We start from the raw sequence: 19,280 nt of genomic DNA on the forward strand, positions 1-19,280 counted from the left end.
AAGCCATTCTCTCCTAATTTCCTGCGCCACTTTTGTGAGGTTTTCTCTCAGAAAACTTCACTCTTCCAAACACTTTTACATAGCCTCCTCTCATCACACATTGAGCGAATAGCAAGCCTCTTTGTGGTGATCAATTGGCGGCTTTACTGGAAGGAGTTTCTGTATCTAGACGCAGGTGGTGTGGATCAACGTTAGAGGGTTTGAACCCTTCAGACCTACCTTTGATCGTCTTGAGTTTTTCACGAACAAGGTATGACATACGTCTTAAAGTATGTATCTTGATATGCATGTGTACTCCGCTTGCGAAAATTTTTTGTTTTTCCCCTCTCACATGCTACGACCTTCAAGGCCCTCTTTTTACTTTCAATAACAACAATAATAAATAATGGGACAAATTATATTTATAAACTTTTTTATTTACAAACTCTTACAAATTATATTATCTTCTTCCGAGAGAATACTAGTCGCACTATCTTCTCCCGGGAGAACCACTAGTGCAATTTGAAAAAATTTGTAAAAAAAATTTGTCAACGGATCCTTCCTCGTGAATAATAATCATTAAAACAAGAAAGAGATTATAGTTATTATTATTTTTCTTATTATCAAATTTTAATCTTTGATTGCGATTTATTAGAAATTAATAATTAATTAATAAGTATGACCAAATAAATTACAACAATTAGATGAATAAAAATCAACAATTAAAATTTAATAATAAAAGACAAAAAAAATATAATAACTATAATCTCCGTAAAAACAAAACACATGGAAATTTAACACGACCATTTTCATTCCCCTCAAGGTCGTGCAGAAGAAGGTATCAGTAAAGATTCTGAGTGAGTAATAGCTACGGCAACAACAACGGCAAAAAGCCACCACCTAGGGTTTCTGCCATCCTCCAATTTCAACTCCCAAAATTAGGGTTTCTCATTTCCCCTTTCTTCTCAAACTCTCGCCATGGCGGATGGCTACTGGAACCGGCAGCAGGCGCTTCTCCCCCACTCTGGCATGCTTAAACGACCCCGTTCCGATTATGGTTCGTTCTTTGATAATTTTTTTTGTAGCTTGTTTCGTGCAATTTTCAATCTGTTTCTTTTATGGTTTCTGAAATCTTGCAATTTTTTTTATTTTTTTTTATTTTTGTGTTGTTGGTATTAGCAATTTTGATTGGGCCTTAAATGGATGGTATTATGCTTGTCCTCGCTGCTTAGGGATCCCGTTTTGGGTTGTTCTGTTTTCGTTTAATGGATATGCCGTTTGTGATTGTTGCCTGGTTTTATTGGGTTCTTATTTAGATATATAGTATGCTGACAGGTTGAGTTGTGAATGTGGTCAATTTGTGTTCTGTCGAATTTACTAAATTCTTTCTTTTTCTTTTTTTTAGAAGAACGAGATACTTCGTATTATAGGGTTTTTTATTTAGTGTTTTTGTTTTTTAATGCAAATTGATGCCTCTCTTTCTTCTTCTTTTTATTCATATTTTTGTTTATTTTTTCTTTGCTTTTAGGATAATTTTGAATTGAGGAGCGTAGAGGGAGGGGGAGGGGTAATTGTTCATTTGTAAATTTAAAAAAGTTATAAATTTTTTATAGATATGAATAAGGAATGATTGCAAGGTTACATGATCATCTCTAATTTCAAAAAGTTCTCAAATAAGGAGAATGATTTTAAAATGAAATATCACCACTTCCTCTCCAAACCCGTCCACGCAAACTTACCCTTAGGAAGATGGCTAATCCTCTCTTTTTTACTTCTATTCTTTTTTTATTTTATTTTGTGTTCATCATAGGTTTTCCGCACTTGATTATGCTCTTTTGTAACCTAGTGTATGTTCCTGGTGGTAAAGTGATGGTTTGTCTGTCAATGCTATTCATTTTCTCTTGAAGAAATATTCCACGTAGTGTTTGGGATGGATTTAGCTGTTACTAACAGGAAATTCCTTTTCCTTCTTTTGGAACTCGTGTTGAAAAGATATGATCTGTGGACAAACCCTGATCTGATTCTGACCCTTTTTGGCATTCTCACTTGAAGAATTATTCCAGACAGTGTTTTTATGCTTTTGTCATAGGGCAGTACTTCTAATTAAAGATTATCATTTTCTGCAATCTATTTGGTGGGGCTAACATGATGTCATGTAGATTGAGCTGAATTCGCTAATGCTTCCAATGGTTTTATAAATTTAGATTATTTTGCCATTCAAAGTTAGGGTTTGATGTTAGGGGTATTGGTTCTTATTGTCTTAATAACTACATTGATAGTGGGATTCTGATGAGACCTTGGAATGCACCACCTCAAAAACTAGCTCAAAGGGTGAGAGTGTCCAAGGTCTTATAAACTATAGATTAGTTACCCATACAACTCATGTGGGACGCCAAGTCCCATACCTTGCTAATGAAACCCAACATTCCACCACGCTTCCCTAGTGCGTGCCCCCACGCACAACTCCACATGATGGATGCTCTGATACCATTTGAGGAGATTTTGGGATGCACCACCCTAAAAGCTAGCTCAAAGGGTGGGAGTGCCCAAAGCCTTATAAACCCCACATTAGTTGCCCATACAACCAATGTGGGAGTGGGACTCCAAGACCCATATTTTGCAAATGGAACCCAACAGATTCACTGGTGTGTGATATTTTTCTAACATCTATATAGATGGCCTTATGTAATTTCCTAGTGTTTTCAAGGATTTATGGGTTGAACATAATGTGATGGATTAATTAATTTTTCTGCAATGTAAATATCTTAAATTTGTTTCCCTTTCAAATATTTGAAAAACGCCAAGGATAATGTGGAGTTTTAGTGTATTTGTGCTTTTAGAACAGAGGCATAATTATAAGCTTAACTAGTTTGACAAATGAGGAAACTAGATGATGTTTCTGGGCTGTGGTATTCCCATTTCTATGCTTTTGAGTTCTTATTTGCATAGTTTTTACAAAAAAAAGGTAGTTATTTTGCCTTTTGTTGGCATTTCTAAGCTGTAATTTTCAATTAGATACAACAATGGCTGATAGCAGCGAGAAGATTCAATCCTGAAAATTGGGGGTCGTCAATGGTCATCCATAAATAAAAGTACTTAAAATACTTTATATGCTTATTCAAAGTCCAATTGAAAATCAAACCGTTAATTCTTCTTCTAGCATATTCTACCACCTCATTCACTACAGGAGAAACATCTAAATTGATTTGATTTTGTGGAAGAAGTTAATTAGATCCAGTGTATGATGTGATTTTGTGGAAGTGCTGATATGTGGAATTTATCATTTTCATTCTTTGAAAGTTTTATTTTTAAACATTTTCTGTTCATGCCATCCTTGATTTCTTAATTCTTTTTATAACATTGGATTTTTGTATTCTATAATGGGGCATGAGTTGAAAAACAATGGCATTCTTCTGTTATTTGTCTTGTACTGATATATTGATAGTTGTCTGCACAATATGTTTAGTTCCAGTGGTAAGTTTGCCATTGGGGAAGGTTTAACTAGTAGCCTACTCTTCCTTTTTTTATTTTCTCCTTGCATTATGGGGCATTTGCTCAGTAATCTGAGTTTTACTAGTGTTGGCTTATTTGTTTGATACTTGGCAATAGGCATGTGTGATTGTGTGGTACCATTTAGCTTTTGGAAAGCCCCAAACCTTGGTTTCGGGGTTCCCAAAGCTACACTAAACATGCAGTCTTCTATTATATTCAGTGTTTACCAGTGCATGAATAGTAATAACATATACATGATATAAGAGATGGAAACTTTTTCAATATGCTGTGTTTTTCAGTGCTAGTGCACTTTGCTAGGGAAATGAGTTGTAACAGTATAATTTTTTATTAATTATTATTATTAATATTTTGCATTGCAGAGATGCCAGCTTCTGGTCTGTCTTTGGGTAACGAGATGCGTAATTATATTGCTCGTGATGAGGACCGTACTGGTCACCGAATGCTAAAGGACACTAAAACAATTGGATCTGCTTATGACCGATACCTTCAGAGTGGGGTAACATTTCTTCTTGTTATGTTTGCATAAATATATTACTGTTTATTTTTTGGCCACTTACATTGGTTGTTTGCTTAAAACATGCATCTTGTTTGGTTTTGAAGCAACTTTCTTCATTTGCTTCTGGGGAAGCCAGTACGATTGGTGGTCTTGGATTGGCAAGGGGTGTTGGTGGATTACCAGGCCATTCGCTTGCTGATCCTGCTGTCATGGGGCGTCATGGGGGTGGTGGTCCTGATCTCACTCCAAATGGACGGGGTGTTAATTATGGTGGTCAGCTACCAGTAGATGCAGTTTCCAGGCCTGGACCTGAGGCAGTACCTCTACCTCCAGATGCTTCAAGTACTTTATATGTTGAAGGTCTCCCTGCTGATAGCACTAAAAGGGAAGTGGCTCGTATCCTTTTTGTTCTGATGCACTGCTTAGCAATTGTATGGTCTTTCCTTCACCTATGTCTCCTGAGGAGCCTTTATTTTAATTCATTTATTCATTCTCCTTAATATCTTCTTTAGATATTTTCCGCCCTTTTGTTGGATATAGAGAAGTGAGACTAGTGAGTAAAGAATCTAAACATGTAAGTGTACTAGTTGTAACAGATGTCTGCTTGTTCTCTTTTAATTATCTAGTTGATTGGTTGAAAGTTACAACATTCTCTTTATGCTGAAATGCCTGTTCATTGCAGCGTGGTGGAGATCCTCTGATCCTTTGTTTTGTGGACTTTGCAAGTCCAGCTTGTGCAGCAACTGCTTTGAGTGCCTTGCAAGGTATCATGTCTAGTTACCTGCAGATATGAAAGGAATTTAGTTTTGTGTTTTGGTTGCGTATAAATTATATAATTTTTTCACCCTAATACGAGACAACATCTTGATGAAGGTTGTGAAATACAGAGCACTTAGTTTTTTGGTTCTTTCTGGATAAATTAAGTTGCACTGTTTTTAAGATAATTATGTATCAATATGAAAGAAAAAAAATTAAGTAAGCATTGTTATAATTATGTATCATATCACCATATATTAATCTTATATTTTGTTATTCAGAGTTTGTTCTCTTTTTGTTTCATCATTCTCTACCTAAATCCTATAATCTCAACAAAAGCATTATCACCGTCACTATCATCAATATCATGTCAATTATCCGTTTAATCACCTGAAGTAGGATAGTTAGAGGAGTTTTACCTTGTTGCTCTCCTTTCAGTGGACTTGATTTTAAATTGTATAAAAAACAGGTCAGCCTTTTGTTTGGTGTAATCAGTTTTGCCGTTAAAGGAGATTTAAGTTCAATTAGATTACTAAACAAATGACTAGACAAGAAAGAAAAATGAATAAGGATTCAATTTTAAACGTTCAACTAGAATGCAAGGCTCATACTACCAGCCATGTTTATGCTTATTGTAGTCTGCTGTACTCCCATGGTTGGCAAGCTAACAGCCATGTTTGTGATTATCATATTCATTCATTAAATTTATTCATGAACTCAGTGTTTAATGATTTTCACATATTACATACCCAAACATCTTGGTGTTTGCTGACATTGTGATTGTGGGACAGGTTATAAAGTCGATGAACTCAACCCTGAGTCTAGTCACTTGCGGCTTCAGTTTTCTCGGTATCCTGGTCCAAGATCTGGACCTGGATCTCGTGGTAAGAGGTGAGCTGGTTTACATAAGCCATTTAGGTTTTATGCTCATCATCACGTTGATGGTTTTTTTATACATCATCTTTTTGGGCGCCGAGAATGTTCATGGGTCATTAGTCCACTCATGCAATTTTATTTGTTCCCTCTGGTTACAATCCTTATTAGAGCCCTTGAAATGCACAAATCATTAACAGGCTAAACCAAAGTATCATTTCATTTTTAGCAATTCTTGAAAATGGATAATTTTGGTACATGTATCCAATTACTCTGGTGGTAAACGACTGCTAAACTTATTATGAACCTGGTGTCTAATTTATGGTAGCTTTTTACTTTGTGTTTCCCAATTAACTTATTATTCTATTATTTTTTGGTTATTCAAGAGCATCCGTTAACCTGGTATGTACATACACTTGGGTATGTGCTATGTAGGTATCCGTCAAGTTAATATGCCCCTGTCTATTAGCTTAGATAACTGGGGGATATGATGGCTAGTGAAATATTCAGAAAAGACTGTATTTCCCTTGGGCAGCCTCAGCTATGTTTCATTGGTGAAAGGGCCACAAACCCGATAGTTTTTCCTGTGTAAATGTGATGTAGGAATGAGCTCCAAAAATCTAGATTTATCCAGAAAGAGGCATGATATAATTTGCTACTTCAGAGAACAGAGTTTATAGAGATCTGTTTTCTAGCAAGATTCTTTGGTGAAGCATTTAGGGACTGTTTGGTACGTGGCTTTTTCTAGGATTTTCGGAAAACTGATTTTTTTTTAAATTTTAAATTTTTGGATATTATCGTAAACTGAATATAAAAATTATATTTTTGAAAATTGAGATTTTCGGACAAAAAAAAATTTCTCCTCTACCAAATGCCACTTTAAGGTGTTTGGGTGCATATATATCTCGCTGAAGATAACCAAGATAGCCTAGTGAATAAGATTACCAAGATGCTCGGTTGGTTGTCTTCTAGGTATGTTGATCGCGTGCATCTTAAATGTTTAATGCTCAGTTAATATGCTTATTGATACACAAAATCTCGTGTGTAAAATTGAAAACTGAATGCGAACGATTAAGAAATTGGTTAGACCTTCCATAATATGGTTACAAGCACAAGTTTATTAGTACCTAAGTATATTTTATTGAAAGTTATATGGCATATTTAATTATGATTTTCTTTTTTAAAAGAAAAGTTAATTTTTTTAGTTAGAAACGTAAAAAAATTTCATGATAAATAGCAATGCGTTTATAAATATGTTAATATCAATATTGTAACCGTTGATTTTTGTGCATCCAAAGGTTATAATTTAAGAAGTTATACAAATTAATTAATATTAATTAATTATTAATTACATTACAAATACCAAATGGTGATTTTCGTCCATTAATGGTTGAGATGTGGTGTAAGACTTGTTAGTCTTACACTAGTATAAAAAAGCTTGGCCTATATATATATATATATATATATATATCAGGATCATTTTACACCAGTATAAGTTACACTCTCAATCTTATTCATTGATTCCATTTATATCTAACGGCTCAAATTTTTTAGTAATGTGAGCTATTGGATACAAGTGGATAAATGGTTAAGATTAAGTGTAAGATTTTTAATTCTTACACCGGTGTAAGAATGTCCTGCCCCTATATATATATATATATATATATATATATATATATATAGAGAGAGAGAGAGAGAGAGAGAGGGAGGGAGGGAGGTTAAAGACTTCTCATGTTACATGAGAAGAATTTTTTTTCCTACACACAATAAATTCTTCTCCTACACACATAATAAACACATTGGTGCCATTAAATTTTTATTTCTTTCCTCTTTTCAATAGGATGCACATGTTTGTAGGAGAAGAAATGTTATATGAGAAGAATTTCTTCTTCTACACACAACAAATTCTTCTCCTACACATACAACAAACATGTGGGTGTCATTAAATTTTTATTTCTTTCCTCTTTTCAATAGGACATGTTTGTTATGTCTGTAGAAGAAGAAATTCTTCTCATGTAATATAAGAAGTTTTTCACACACACACACACACACATATATATATAGGGCAGGTTATTCTTACACTGGTGTAAGAGTTAGAAGTATTACACTTAATCTTGACCATTGATCCACTTGTATTCAATGGCTCACATTACTAAAAAATTAAAGCCTTTAGATATAAGTGGGATCAATGGACAAGATTGAGAGTGTAACTTACACTGGTATAAAATGATCCTGACTTTATATATATATATGATGTTGTAGGACATTTATTGTGTCATGTTATATACACATAAACATTGTGGGTCCCACTGTATCGATAAAAGGAAAAAAAATTAGTGTATAGAAAAAAAATTATGGGCTTGTCGAATATCATGTTGCATGATGGGAAGAAGATTCCTGCGTTGAAAAGATTAAGTGGGGCTAACGTTTAAAAAAAGAAAGAAAAGATCAAGCACAGAAATCAATGGGTCTATGCTATATTGCACCGACACTGACACGGGATACGATACGACACTCTGACACGTTAATTCTAAAAAATATTAAATTTTGACACGTTAGGACACGTTTTGATATTATATAATATTTTTAATTTATGTAGTGTATATTATATTTAGTATTCAATAATTTAATAAAAAATAAAGCTAAACTTATAATATCCATCAGTTTTACAAAGAAACATAATATATCTCAAATGTTTATATTAAACTCAATAAAATCGTAATTGTAATCTAATGAATATAATAGTTGGAACTCAAAATACAACGCAACATAATCTTTGAACCTTTTTTGAGTCTTTGAAATGAGTATTGGAGTGTCGGGAAGTGTTGGAGTGTTGGTGAGTGTTGGGAAGTGTCGGACACGACACATCAGGATTTTTGAAGTGTCGGTGCTTCATAGGGTTTATGTCTCTATGACACGAGGGATCAATTTTTCTGATGTAGGGCAATTATATTTTCTTATATATATATATATATATATATATATATATATATATATATATATATATATATGGATTTATGTTTCTCATTTTATACGAGATAATTTTTTTTCTAACACATATAAAAGTGTGTGGGGTTATATGAAAAGAAGATAGAAAAAAAAGAAAAAATAGGCCTTGCACATTTTTATGTGAATGTATGACAGATAAAATGATCTTTTACAATATGAGAAATATTAATCTCATATATATATATATGAGGCAGGATCCTTTGACACCAGTGTCAAATTTGAAGTTTGACACTTCACCTGAGAGCCGTTAGATCAAAAAAGATCAGCGACTCTGATTTGTCACATTGATCTTTTTTGATCTAACGGCTCTCAGGTGAGGTGTCAAACTTTAAATTTGACACTGGTGTCAAAGGATCCTACCTCTATATATATATATACAATTTTTTTATTTATAAACTCTTATAAACTACACTATATGCTTTCGGAAGTACACTAGTTAAACTATGTACTTCTGGGAGTACACAATATAATTTGTAAAAAAAAAAGTTTGTAGACGGGTCATTACTATATATATATATATATATAGGGGAATACTTTTCTTGTTTAACAGGAGAGAAGAGTTGTCTCCTACTGAGACAAAAAAGTGGAACTAGCAATTTAAAAGAGAGAGGTAAAAACAAAAACAAAAGCTTGGCACGGAAGTCGATGTATGTGTATGAATGAAATCTTGTCTCATGTGAAAGGAGAAAAGTCTTTCCCATATATATATATTAAGGATTTTATAATTCTCATTTAACATGAGAATTACAATTTTCCTACACACCCTTCGATAGTCCTACATATAATTTTTTCTAACACATGGATCCCACATGCTTTTTATCTCTACAACATGAGATTTCAATTCTCCTTCAACATGAGAATTATAAAACCCATATATTAAACATTGAGAAGTCTGTAGAAAGTTTTGTAGAAACTGACTTCCTTTCTAGATTATTATTAAGTTCTATTTTTTAAAAAAAATTTATATTTTAGCCGTTGATATGTTTTAAGTTTAATACCGTAATTGTATTTGAAATACAGTTTCATAAAGTTCTGTTATTATATTTAATTGTATTATTATAATAAAACTGTCTTCAGGGTTGTTACCATAATTAGGATATTTTAAGCATATATGACTTTGGTTTTGGTATAGTTTATACTGTTTTGTTCGATATTTCTTTTATCTCATTTTGGTCTTTTTGGATTACAACATAAATATGGGTCATAACACTAGACTATGATAACGGGATAATTTTACTAGCGCAATTAAAACAAAATTGTAGTGTATTTAACACATAAATATTAATTAGGGAAAACTTTAAAAATCTCCTTATAAGTTTTCTTAATTATCCCTTATTCCTCTCATAAATTTTTTGAATCATTTATCTCCTTATTTAAGTTTTTTTTTATCACTTATTCTCCTGATTTTAAGTTTTTTTTATCACTTACTCCCTCACTTAAGGGGGTAAATGATAAAAAGAACATTAAGTCAGGGGAGTAAATGATTCAAAATTTTGGGAAGAGGGTAAATGATTACGAGGAAAGTTATAGGGAGATTTTTGAAGTTTTTTCTATTAATTATTATAATATAAAATTATTAAGATATATTAGCAAGGTAAAGTTAACTAAAATCATTAGTTAGGAAATTGGTTTTCAAAAACCGATTAAGAATGTGTAAAATCAAGTACTTTTTTACAACTTAAGAATGTGTAAAATTAAAGGTAAGCTTAAGTATGACATTAGGTGTTTGAACTTTGAAGTTCAACAAATTTAAATGAAATATGATTCGGCTTAAATAACTTAAAATGACCATTGGAAACAACATTTTGTTTGTATTTTCAACTCCATTCTCGTGCTTGATCCAAGGAAAGAAATTTTAAATTATATCAAATTTAATTTAACGGTATTGCTAAAAACTCGGGTGCTTGAATATACGTACATTTTTTTATTATATTAATGAATCAAGTCTAAATGAATGCATGATGGTGATTATTAGTTTATGGGCTTCTCTTTTTTCATGTAACATGGGATAGCATTTCTTATATCATAGACATGAGATCCACCATTTGTTAAAAAAAAAAGAATAGTATAGATTTCAATGTCTTATGAGAAAATCATCTCTTATTGCGTGAGCAAATGATTTTCCTTAGTTTATTACTACAAATTTCCTTTTAGCCAAAATTAAATAGAAAATATTTTTCTTATGTCGTAGGAAAATAGTTACCTCATGTTGTAGAAATAAAATTACAAGTAGGACCCACAAGTAAGAGGAGAAAGAAAAAAGAGTGTTGGAATCCAACCATTTTGCGTGTGTAGGAAAGTTATTTATCTCATGTAAAATGAGATAAACATAACCCTTTAATTTATTGATGATATGTTGGGGAAAAAGAACAAAAAAATGCACGGAATATTCAAGTCTATGCAATGTTTGAATCAGACTTGATGTTGGTATTTCATTATTAGGTTTTATAAAAGTTATGTTGTATGAAAAATGATTGTGTTATGTTATAGAGATTTGTTTTCCGTGTCGCAGTTTTTTTTTTTTTTTGCTTCAAAAAATGTGGGCCCCACAAATTGTTCTGTGTGTAGAAAATTTTTTGTGATCATGTTGCATGATGAATGCAAATCCCTTCATTATTAAAGTTTAATGTTTTTAAGAATATCAATATGATATTTATTGTGGGTTTAAAAGGATTTATAATTTTGTCAAAAGATAATATTATTAAACTCAAACCGGTGATTGACTAGATATCTAGTCATTGAGATTATGAATTATTTGTTCAACTTGTTAGATTAAATTTTTATAATATTATATAAGGGTAATATATTTGTTATGTGACAGGAAAATAAAAAAATTTCCTGTACATAGAACAATTGATGTGGGGCCCGATAATTTTTGTTTCTCTCTCTTTATAATTGTCTCTCTCTCTCTTGATTGCTGTCTGTGCAGGAAAACACTTCGTTTTAAAATACAAATACATATAAAATTAGAAAAAAATGTGTGTCATTTTAAAGGATGTAAAGTTGTTTCATTTTAAGAGAGAGAAATAGATAGATAAAGGAGGAGAGAGAGTGGAGAAAAAAAATAAGGTGTGGGTCCCACCTCTTTGTGAGAATGAAATGATATAAGTTTTGTCATTTAAAAGGATAAACATTTTTCCCATAAAATTAAAAGTATTGTAATTAACAAATAAAATTGTTGGTTATAATCACCTACCCAAATAGAAGTGGTAAAATGGGAGGTTCGTCTCATCTCGTCATCAACTTGTCAAAAAATGAGTCAGTCAGTTTCGCCCCGCTTTTGAGAGTGGGCTAAAAAATTCATCTCGCTCCGTCAACCCGAACCTATTTTACACTTTATGTTGCACTGACACCGACACGGGACATATGATACAACATGACACGACATTCTGACACGTTAATTCTAAAATATGTTAAATTTTGACATGTTAGGATACGTTTTGATATTATATAATATTTTAAATTTATGTTGTATATGTTATATTTAATATTCAATAATTTAACAAAAAAATAAAGCTAAACTTATAATACCTATTAATTTTGTAAAGAAATATAAGATATCTTAAATATTTATATTAACTCAATAAAATGGTAATCGTAATCCAACGAATATAATAGATGGAACTCAAAATGTAACGTAACATAATCTTTAAATCTTTTTTGAGTCATTGCAACGAGTATTAGAGTGTGAGAAGTGTCGGAGTGTCAGAAAGTGTTGGACATGACATGTCAGGGTTTTGAAGTGTCACTATTTCATAATTTACATTGATTCGGCTCTCCCCGCCAAAAAAACAAGCTAGTCTGTCCTTCCCTTCTTTTGAGAGTAAATTGTAAAATTAAGTCAGTCCTGTTCCGTTTGGCGAGCCAGACGAGTCGGCCCGCTGAACCGAATCCATTTTGTCAGCCCTAATATTGAATTTGATTCCCGACACTTTTAAATGAAAATTATTTTATAAAAATAACATAAATCGGTTTAAATGACTAGGTACCCGTTTGACATTGGTCAAATCCGATTCTGAATCAATTCATCTGTTTCTAAGTGAACCAATTACAACATTGATCTGGCAGCTGGATTGGATCAATTGGGAATCTAGTTTCACAACTAATCTTTAAAAAATAAGAATTTTTTAAACAGGAGAAACAAATTATGTGGTACATAATATTTGATAGCTCTTTCAAACAATCAAGTTCGCAATGACTTTAAATTTTCAAAGATGATTTATCATGGGGGACGTAAGTGGAGGTAACATCGGTGAAAGAAAAAGGGAATATTTGTAAAAGTGAACTAATTATTGCTGGCGTTAAATTTGATTTGACAAACACTTTCTTTAGAAAAAAAATTGTAACTACTTTTCATAACACAGTAATTATATTAGACGTGATGATATTTTTTTTACTGTTGTAATTATGGTTATTATTATTTTATTTCAAAATTGACTATACAGTTGTTGTTTTTTTCTGAGTAAATATCTTTTTCGGTCCTCAATAAATTTTATGATGCCCATTTTAGTTCTTAGCAAATAAAAAGGCTATTCGTGGTCCTTAAGAAATTTAAAGTGGACTCATTTTAGTTCTTTTGAGGGACTAATGTGGATCTTTTTTAAATTTGTGGGGGACTACGATTTCAACTAAATAGGTTCATTTTGAATTTTTTAGGGATCACAAATAGTCTTTTTATTTGCTAGGGACTAAAGCCGGTATCGTGAAATTTGTGAAGGACCAAAAAAGGTATTTATTTATTTTTTTTAAAAAAAACCCTAAAGTCCACACTTGGCTAAATAAAATTAGAATTATTTCATATCACGCAAACATAGAAGTCCCCGTGAAAGTTACATAATACCTTATAGTTCGGAGGGTATGAAAAGAGATAATTGAAAGAATGGACAGTTTAAAGTCCAATTGGCTAAAATTTGTGATGCCTTAATAAACTCTAACTTCCCTTTGGTGTCATTTTTGCAGTTGGTGAGTGGCTTTTCTTCTTGTCTTTTCCTTATTTAAGTACTTTTTAAGTCGAGGGAGGATATTCATACTATCTCATTATTTCATTATCATCCACTATAATCATGTATTTTAGGGAGTATATAATTATAATATTAAAATTATTTTTTTTTTCTCTATAAATTTTTGAAGAGATAAAAAAAAACTTTAATATTATAACTATGTACTTTCCGAAATACATATAGTTATAGTAGATGGTAGTGAAAAAATGAGGTAGTATGAATATCCCATCTTTTAAGTTTCTAAACAAAATGAAGAAAAGGAAAGAAAGAAGGAAATTTCTTCCCAGCTAGCGAGCCTCTTGTTGCCTTAGCCACAACTCAGATCATGGTTTCTTCTTATTCGTTGAAGTAATTATCGTGTAGGGTCTTTCTTGTCGTAGTGTTTTTATCATTTTTCTCAAGTTTGAGGGGATTTCTTTTGTTCTGTATTAGAGACAGAGATGTCCAGCTCAATAGACTGGTATATTGATCTTGGATCTAATACTCTCTTCAAGATATCTATGAAGGAGATACCCTTGAGTCAAGCAGATCTGCACAGTAAACAAACAACGGCTTTGCCAATGGAGGTGTGCGGGTGCGCACAGTGACAGCATAACAGTAAGAGAGAAAAAGTGTAACGTACATTTAAAGTTTACCTCTTATTTATAAGAGTTACCTTTGGGTAGTATGATAGGCCTAGGCCTGTCTGCCATGCTGTCGTATTAGGATTAGTATCCTTAATATCTATCCATACTTATACTTGATTTAAATCTTAGATTGTCCTTTGTTGGGTTTGTCATTCAATGAGCCCCTTATATGGGTCCATAACACCTTTAAAACTAGGGGTGTCTGGTTTGGTTTTTTTATACAAAACTAAACTAAACTAGAAAAGTATTTGGTTCGAGTAAACCGAATCGGTTTTTAAAAGTGTCTTAATTCTAGAACTGCTTCACAGAAAATTATTGGGTTCTTAAATCAGTTTGGTTTCTGGCTTAGTTTGATTCGATTCATTTGATTATTTCACATTCCTAAAATGAACATGATTCATTTGATGCGTTCTGATCAGTTCACAATTTAGTTTGATTCTTCTTCTTTTTTCACACCCTATTTGAAACCACATTTAAAATATGTATTGCAACCCCTTATGGTCGAGATTTGTGATAGTATTGCATTTCACATGTCATGGAATTAGCAAATAGTAAAGGAAATGTGTGTCTAACTAGCCAGTAAATATGGTTATTAGTAGTCAATAATTAAGGAACCTCTACTTTGTTTGTTTATTTTTTTTAAAGAATAAGAAAAATACATATTAATTATTTTGGGGCCATGGCTGAGGAGAAAATAGGATAACTAATAATGTCAAGATGAATCCCCTTGAAACTGAAAATTATTCACATTTCAAAAAAAAAAAAAACAATTATTCGAACTGAAAACTAATTTTCTTTCTTTTCTTTAATACATGGGAATCGAACACAGCATCTATTATCCACTGCCCATCCCTCATCACTAGGTTATCCCTAGTGGTTAATTAATTTTCTTTCTTTTTGCACCGCGCTTCTTCAAAAGCATATGCCTAACATGATTGATATACATTATCTTGCAATAACTATCCCTTTTTTTTTTGAAGATATTACAATTGGTTCATCGCTTCGCGACTAATCTAATTCGGAGTAGGTCCCGAAATTAAAGGCTTTAAACCTCTCCCAAAGATAATATGGGAAGGATCGAACACATACTTTCAATCAAGAGAGTTGTGTGCAAGAATAAACTTTGGTTAAGTTACTTTGAATACAACTAAGTGTAATTATATTTTCTATTTAATATTGTAATAATCTTCCTTTAGCACCATCCTTGTGAATTTAAATACAATATAGTTTACATTAGGACAGAATATCGTGGTTAGGATATCAACTTAATTATTGAAATGATCATATCAGTAATCACTTTATTAAAGAAACAGGTAATTGTCCGAACCTTTAAGGTTATATAATTAGTTTTCTTTTCCAAATGATAGTACTTGCATGTTACTACCAATAATTTGAGTTGTCTATTTATAAAATTGAATTATTGCCGAGATATATTGTGATTGAGAAAAAATTTAAGCAATTTCCATGTATATATATATATATATATATATATATATATATATATATATATATATGCGTTGGATTTGGTGGCATCAACACCATTAAAGTAAATTTTAGGTATTTGAGGAAAAATCCTTGGATTTTTTTGTGGGGCTGAAGAGTGTGAAATAGGACAAAGGAAGACACGTTGTAGCAATTATGTAGTGGTCCATAAGCCCAAATCATACTTCACCGAAGAAGGAAAAGTCAGCCTTCAATAGTTGTAACCTCTTTTTTTATTTTATTTTTTATACATTCAATAGTTGTAACTTTCACAATTAAGACTTTTGGATTTTGTTTGACAAGTGTCCCGACACAGTGAACTTCAAAAGGTCAAACACTAGGGCTAAATTAACCAAAGGTTGTGATGTGGAACTACTTTTACTCATTTTTTTTTATAATAGATCATAATTAGACGAGTCAGTTTTTTAAGTATTTTTATAAGTTTTAATTTTTTAAACTAACTATAAGATTAATTCCGAATCAAAACTTAATCACAATTAAACTATTTCTGTATTTGGATGTGTAGTTTTTGAATGTGTGTTTGGTGGATGCCAGCAATATTTACTCATTATTTTTAAATTAATCCATTTAATCAAGTTTTTGGAATCAGATCCTGTTCATGATCATCATGCTGGAGTAGGTCTAGGATGTGAATGTAATCTCATGGTATCATTTCCGTGTCGGTAACTCAGGTCAAATAATCATTTGACCCAAGAATTATAAAATAAAAGGATTATTTTATTTAACAAATTCAAGGCGTAATTATATCATCATGTCGGTCTTTATTAATTAGTATATTATACTCTATCTTGACCGGCAAACAAATGTTAAATAATGGTTATAATGCACATGCATATTTTTCATTATTTAATATCATTTTTAAAAACATATACTTGGTGTTCGCACCGACATCAATATCGTCTATTTTGTTCAATACGAACCTAAATCCAAATGTATTGCTTTCTCTTGTTAATTTATTGAATACGAAACCATTCATCTATTTATTTTAACATTATAGGAATGGGGTGATTGGTTCTAACACATTAACTACAAAAGTAACCATACAAATGAATATATGGTTTTATTCTTAATAATTGTAGTTGGTAATTTTGCTATCATTGGTGATTAATTAGACAATAAACAAAACAATAGAAAAAAAGTTACACGTAATTTCGAGGTTGGTAGCTCATTATGTTGTACAGCTAAGTTATAACCAAATTTCAAAAGGTCATTTGTTATCCAAATTTGAAAGCAATGCAAGGATAAAGACATCAAATCACCTAAACACTTTGGCTAAGTATAAGTTGGAAAAATTAGTGCATATATGCTGTCAAAGTGTGTATATAAATTCTATGTTCTAGAAGTAATTGTGTGCGTGAATATTCTACTTGTCGTACATATAGTAAGTTTTAGATCATACGTGTTATAAAGGACCTTGTATGTTCCTTAATTTCGAGCAACATTAGGCACAACTTGACACTGAAAAACATGGAATTACTACAATTAATTAATTAAACTAAATGATTTTTCAAATGGTGTATAATCACTCATTTAAGGAAATTAAAAATGATATCAGATCATCAATTATTACATTATATATAAATTTATGTAAAAGTTTAATAAAACATCATACATATTCAAGGACAATTTGTCATGAAAAAGTGAAATACTATAAAGTATGTTATATAAATATTATTTAAAAAAAGAGCTTGTAGTAATTTATACTTTCATAGATGGCTTTGTACGAATGTCATCCCTGGATTTGACCTGCTCCTTATGAATATTGCTTCAGATATTGACTAGTTGCATGCATTTATTTTCGATGTAAAAGCCAAAAATGATCAATTGCTACTAATTTTAAGATACGTAGTCTTTTGTGGACCCTAAACCCCTCCAGCAGACATCATTATTGATAATTGTCTAAATTCACATGCTAACTACCCTACCAATTTTCGAGAATTTTTTGTTTGAGAGATTTTTAATCAATGCTTATTTATTCACTTAATTATTTATCAATTTTTCCTATAAAAAACTTTTGGGTAAGAAAAAAGTTTATTTGTGACGAAAAATTTCGTCATAAATCTTGTCACAAATAACAATTTTTGACACAAATAATCAAATTTCGTCACAAATAAACTTGTGACGCAGACATTTGTGACGAAATTTACTTGCGACGTAGGAATTTGTGACGATATTTCACAAAATTTTGTCACTAATAAGATTTTTTTCTTGTAGTGACGATGGAACATAATCAAAATTAGATAATAAAAATTAAAATTACTGAGATTTCCAAAAGAATTAGTCAATAATGAAATAAGCATGTTCTATGAGATTTCGTGGGTGTATGTTCAATAATATGATTTTGGCAGCAATGCACCAAACTAAGTAGTAGATCTAATTATCTATTAATCAGTTGAAAAATCAATTAACTAAACTGTGAATTTTGAATTCGGAATAATGCATGCATTATCTTATATTAATCGACCTTTAATAAAAGTTTGAATTATGGAGCTAGTTCTTAAATTCAATCCTTTCATGCGGAAAAGGATTCCATCCTCGTCACGTTGGACTTCTTTTTATGAAAAACCACAAAGTTATTGTTCAAATTATTCTTTTAACTTTTGTATATATTTATTTAAAGGAAATGTTATACTTATTACATTTTTTTTCTTACAATATCTTACCATCACTTTTATAATCGATGAACTAAAAATTAAATTAATAGTTACAAAATAACATTAACTGAGAGGATTTAATTTGATTTTAATTCAATAATAATAAAAATAATTATAAAAAAATAATAATGAAAAAGAGATTGTAAATATAACCTCTCTCGGTCCCCTTTTATTTAAAAATAAAACTGCATTGCCGCAAGAATTCGTGATATTGAGTTGTATTAAGTGGACAATGAAAGTAAAATCCTTAATTCAAGTTTAAAACTGAACAAATCAAAATCTTCCCAAGAATCTTAATTTATAATATAGTAACATGTTAGTTTCACTGATTTACTAGTCGCTTTCTCGCGTACGGCTACCCCAAAGCACAAAACGACCATTGAAATAGCTGGCAATGGCTAATTTTGTTGTTATATTTGTCTCAATGGTCACGGAATTTGGATTTTTTACTGATCATGTTATTTAATTATAATTATTCATTTAAAATTTATATATTTTTTTATCTTATATTATCATCAATAAATGATTGTGATAATCTCATTATCAATAAATAATTATAATTAAATAATAACATGATCATATAATCATTTTTTGACGTAAAAAAAATCCAAACATACGTGGTAGACATAGAAATGGTCAAAAGAAAAGTTACTACTGCTTTAATGCCGTTCATTTTTTTCTCCCTTATTCATTTTCTTTCTCTTTCTCTCTTTTCAATCCCTGCGAAAGCATAGTAAAAGGTAACTTTGTTAGATTAAGGTATAAGAAAAGTCTAAGGCTTTTTGACCCTTATGCCCCTTAATTAATAATTAATTACCAAATTGCCCCTCATTCAAAACTATTTCGAAAATTTACCCTCCCCAACAAACAT

The 19,280-nt window shown here is 31.2% G+C and overlaps 1 protein-coding gene across 1 annotated transcript; it reads left to right on the top strand.

Annotated features, from left to right (window-relative positions):
* The first annotated feature begins 789 nt into the window (after positions 1-789).
* Positions 790-6,400, top strand: LOC133309190 (RNA-binding protein 1-like). Its single transcript, XM_061509935.1, has 7 exons — positions 790-1,036; positions 3,852-3,988; positions 4,093-4,384; positions 4,501-4,562; positions 4,671-4,752; positions 5,536-5,635; positions 6,053-6,400. Exons 1-7 carry the CDS (start codon positions 958-960, stop codon positions 6,066-6,068), a joined length of 768 nt encoding a protein of 255 aa, XP_061365919.1. The 5' UTR covers positions 790-957; the 3' UTR covers positions 6,069-6,400.
* The last annotated feature ends 12,880 nt before the right edge of the window (positions 6,401-19,280 follow it).

Source organism: Gastrolobium bilobum, unplaced genomic scaffold (genome assembly GCF_033153095.1).
Source record: "Gastrolobium bilobum isolate Gb01-03AN ecotype WA unplaced genomic scaffold, APGP_CSIRO_Gbil_v1 utg13454, whole genome shotgun sequence".
NCBI classification, from domain to species: Eukaryota; Viridiplantae; Streptophyta; class Magnoliopsida; order Fabales; family Fabaceae; genus Gastrolobium; species Gastrolobium bilobum.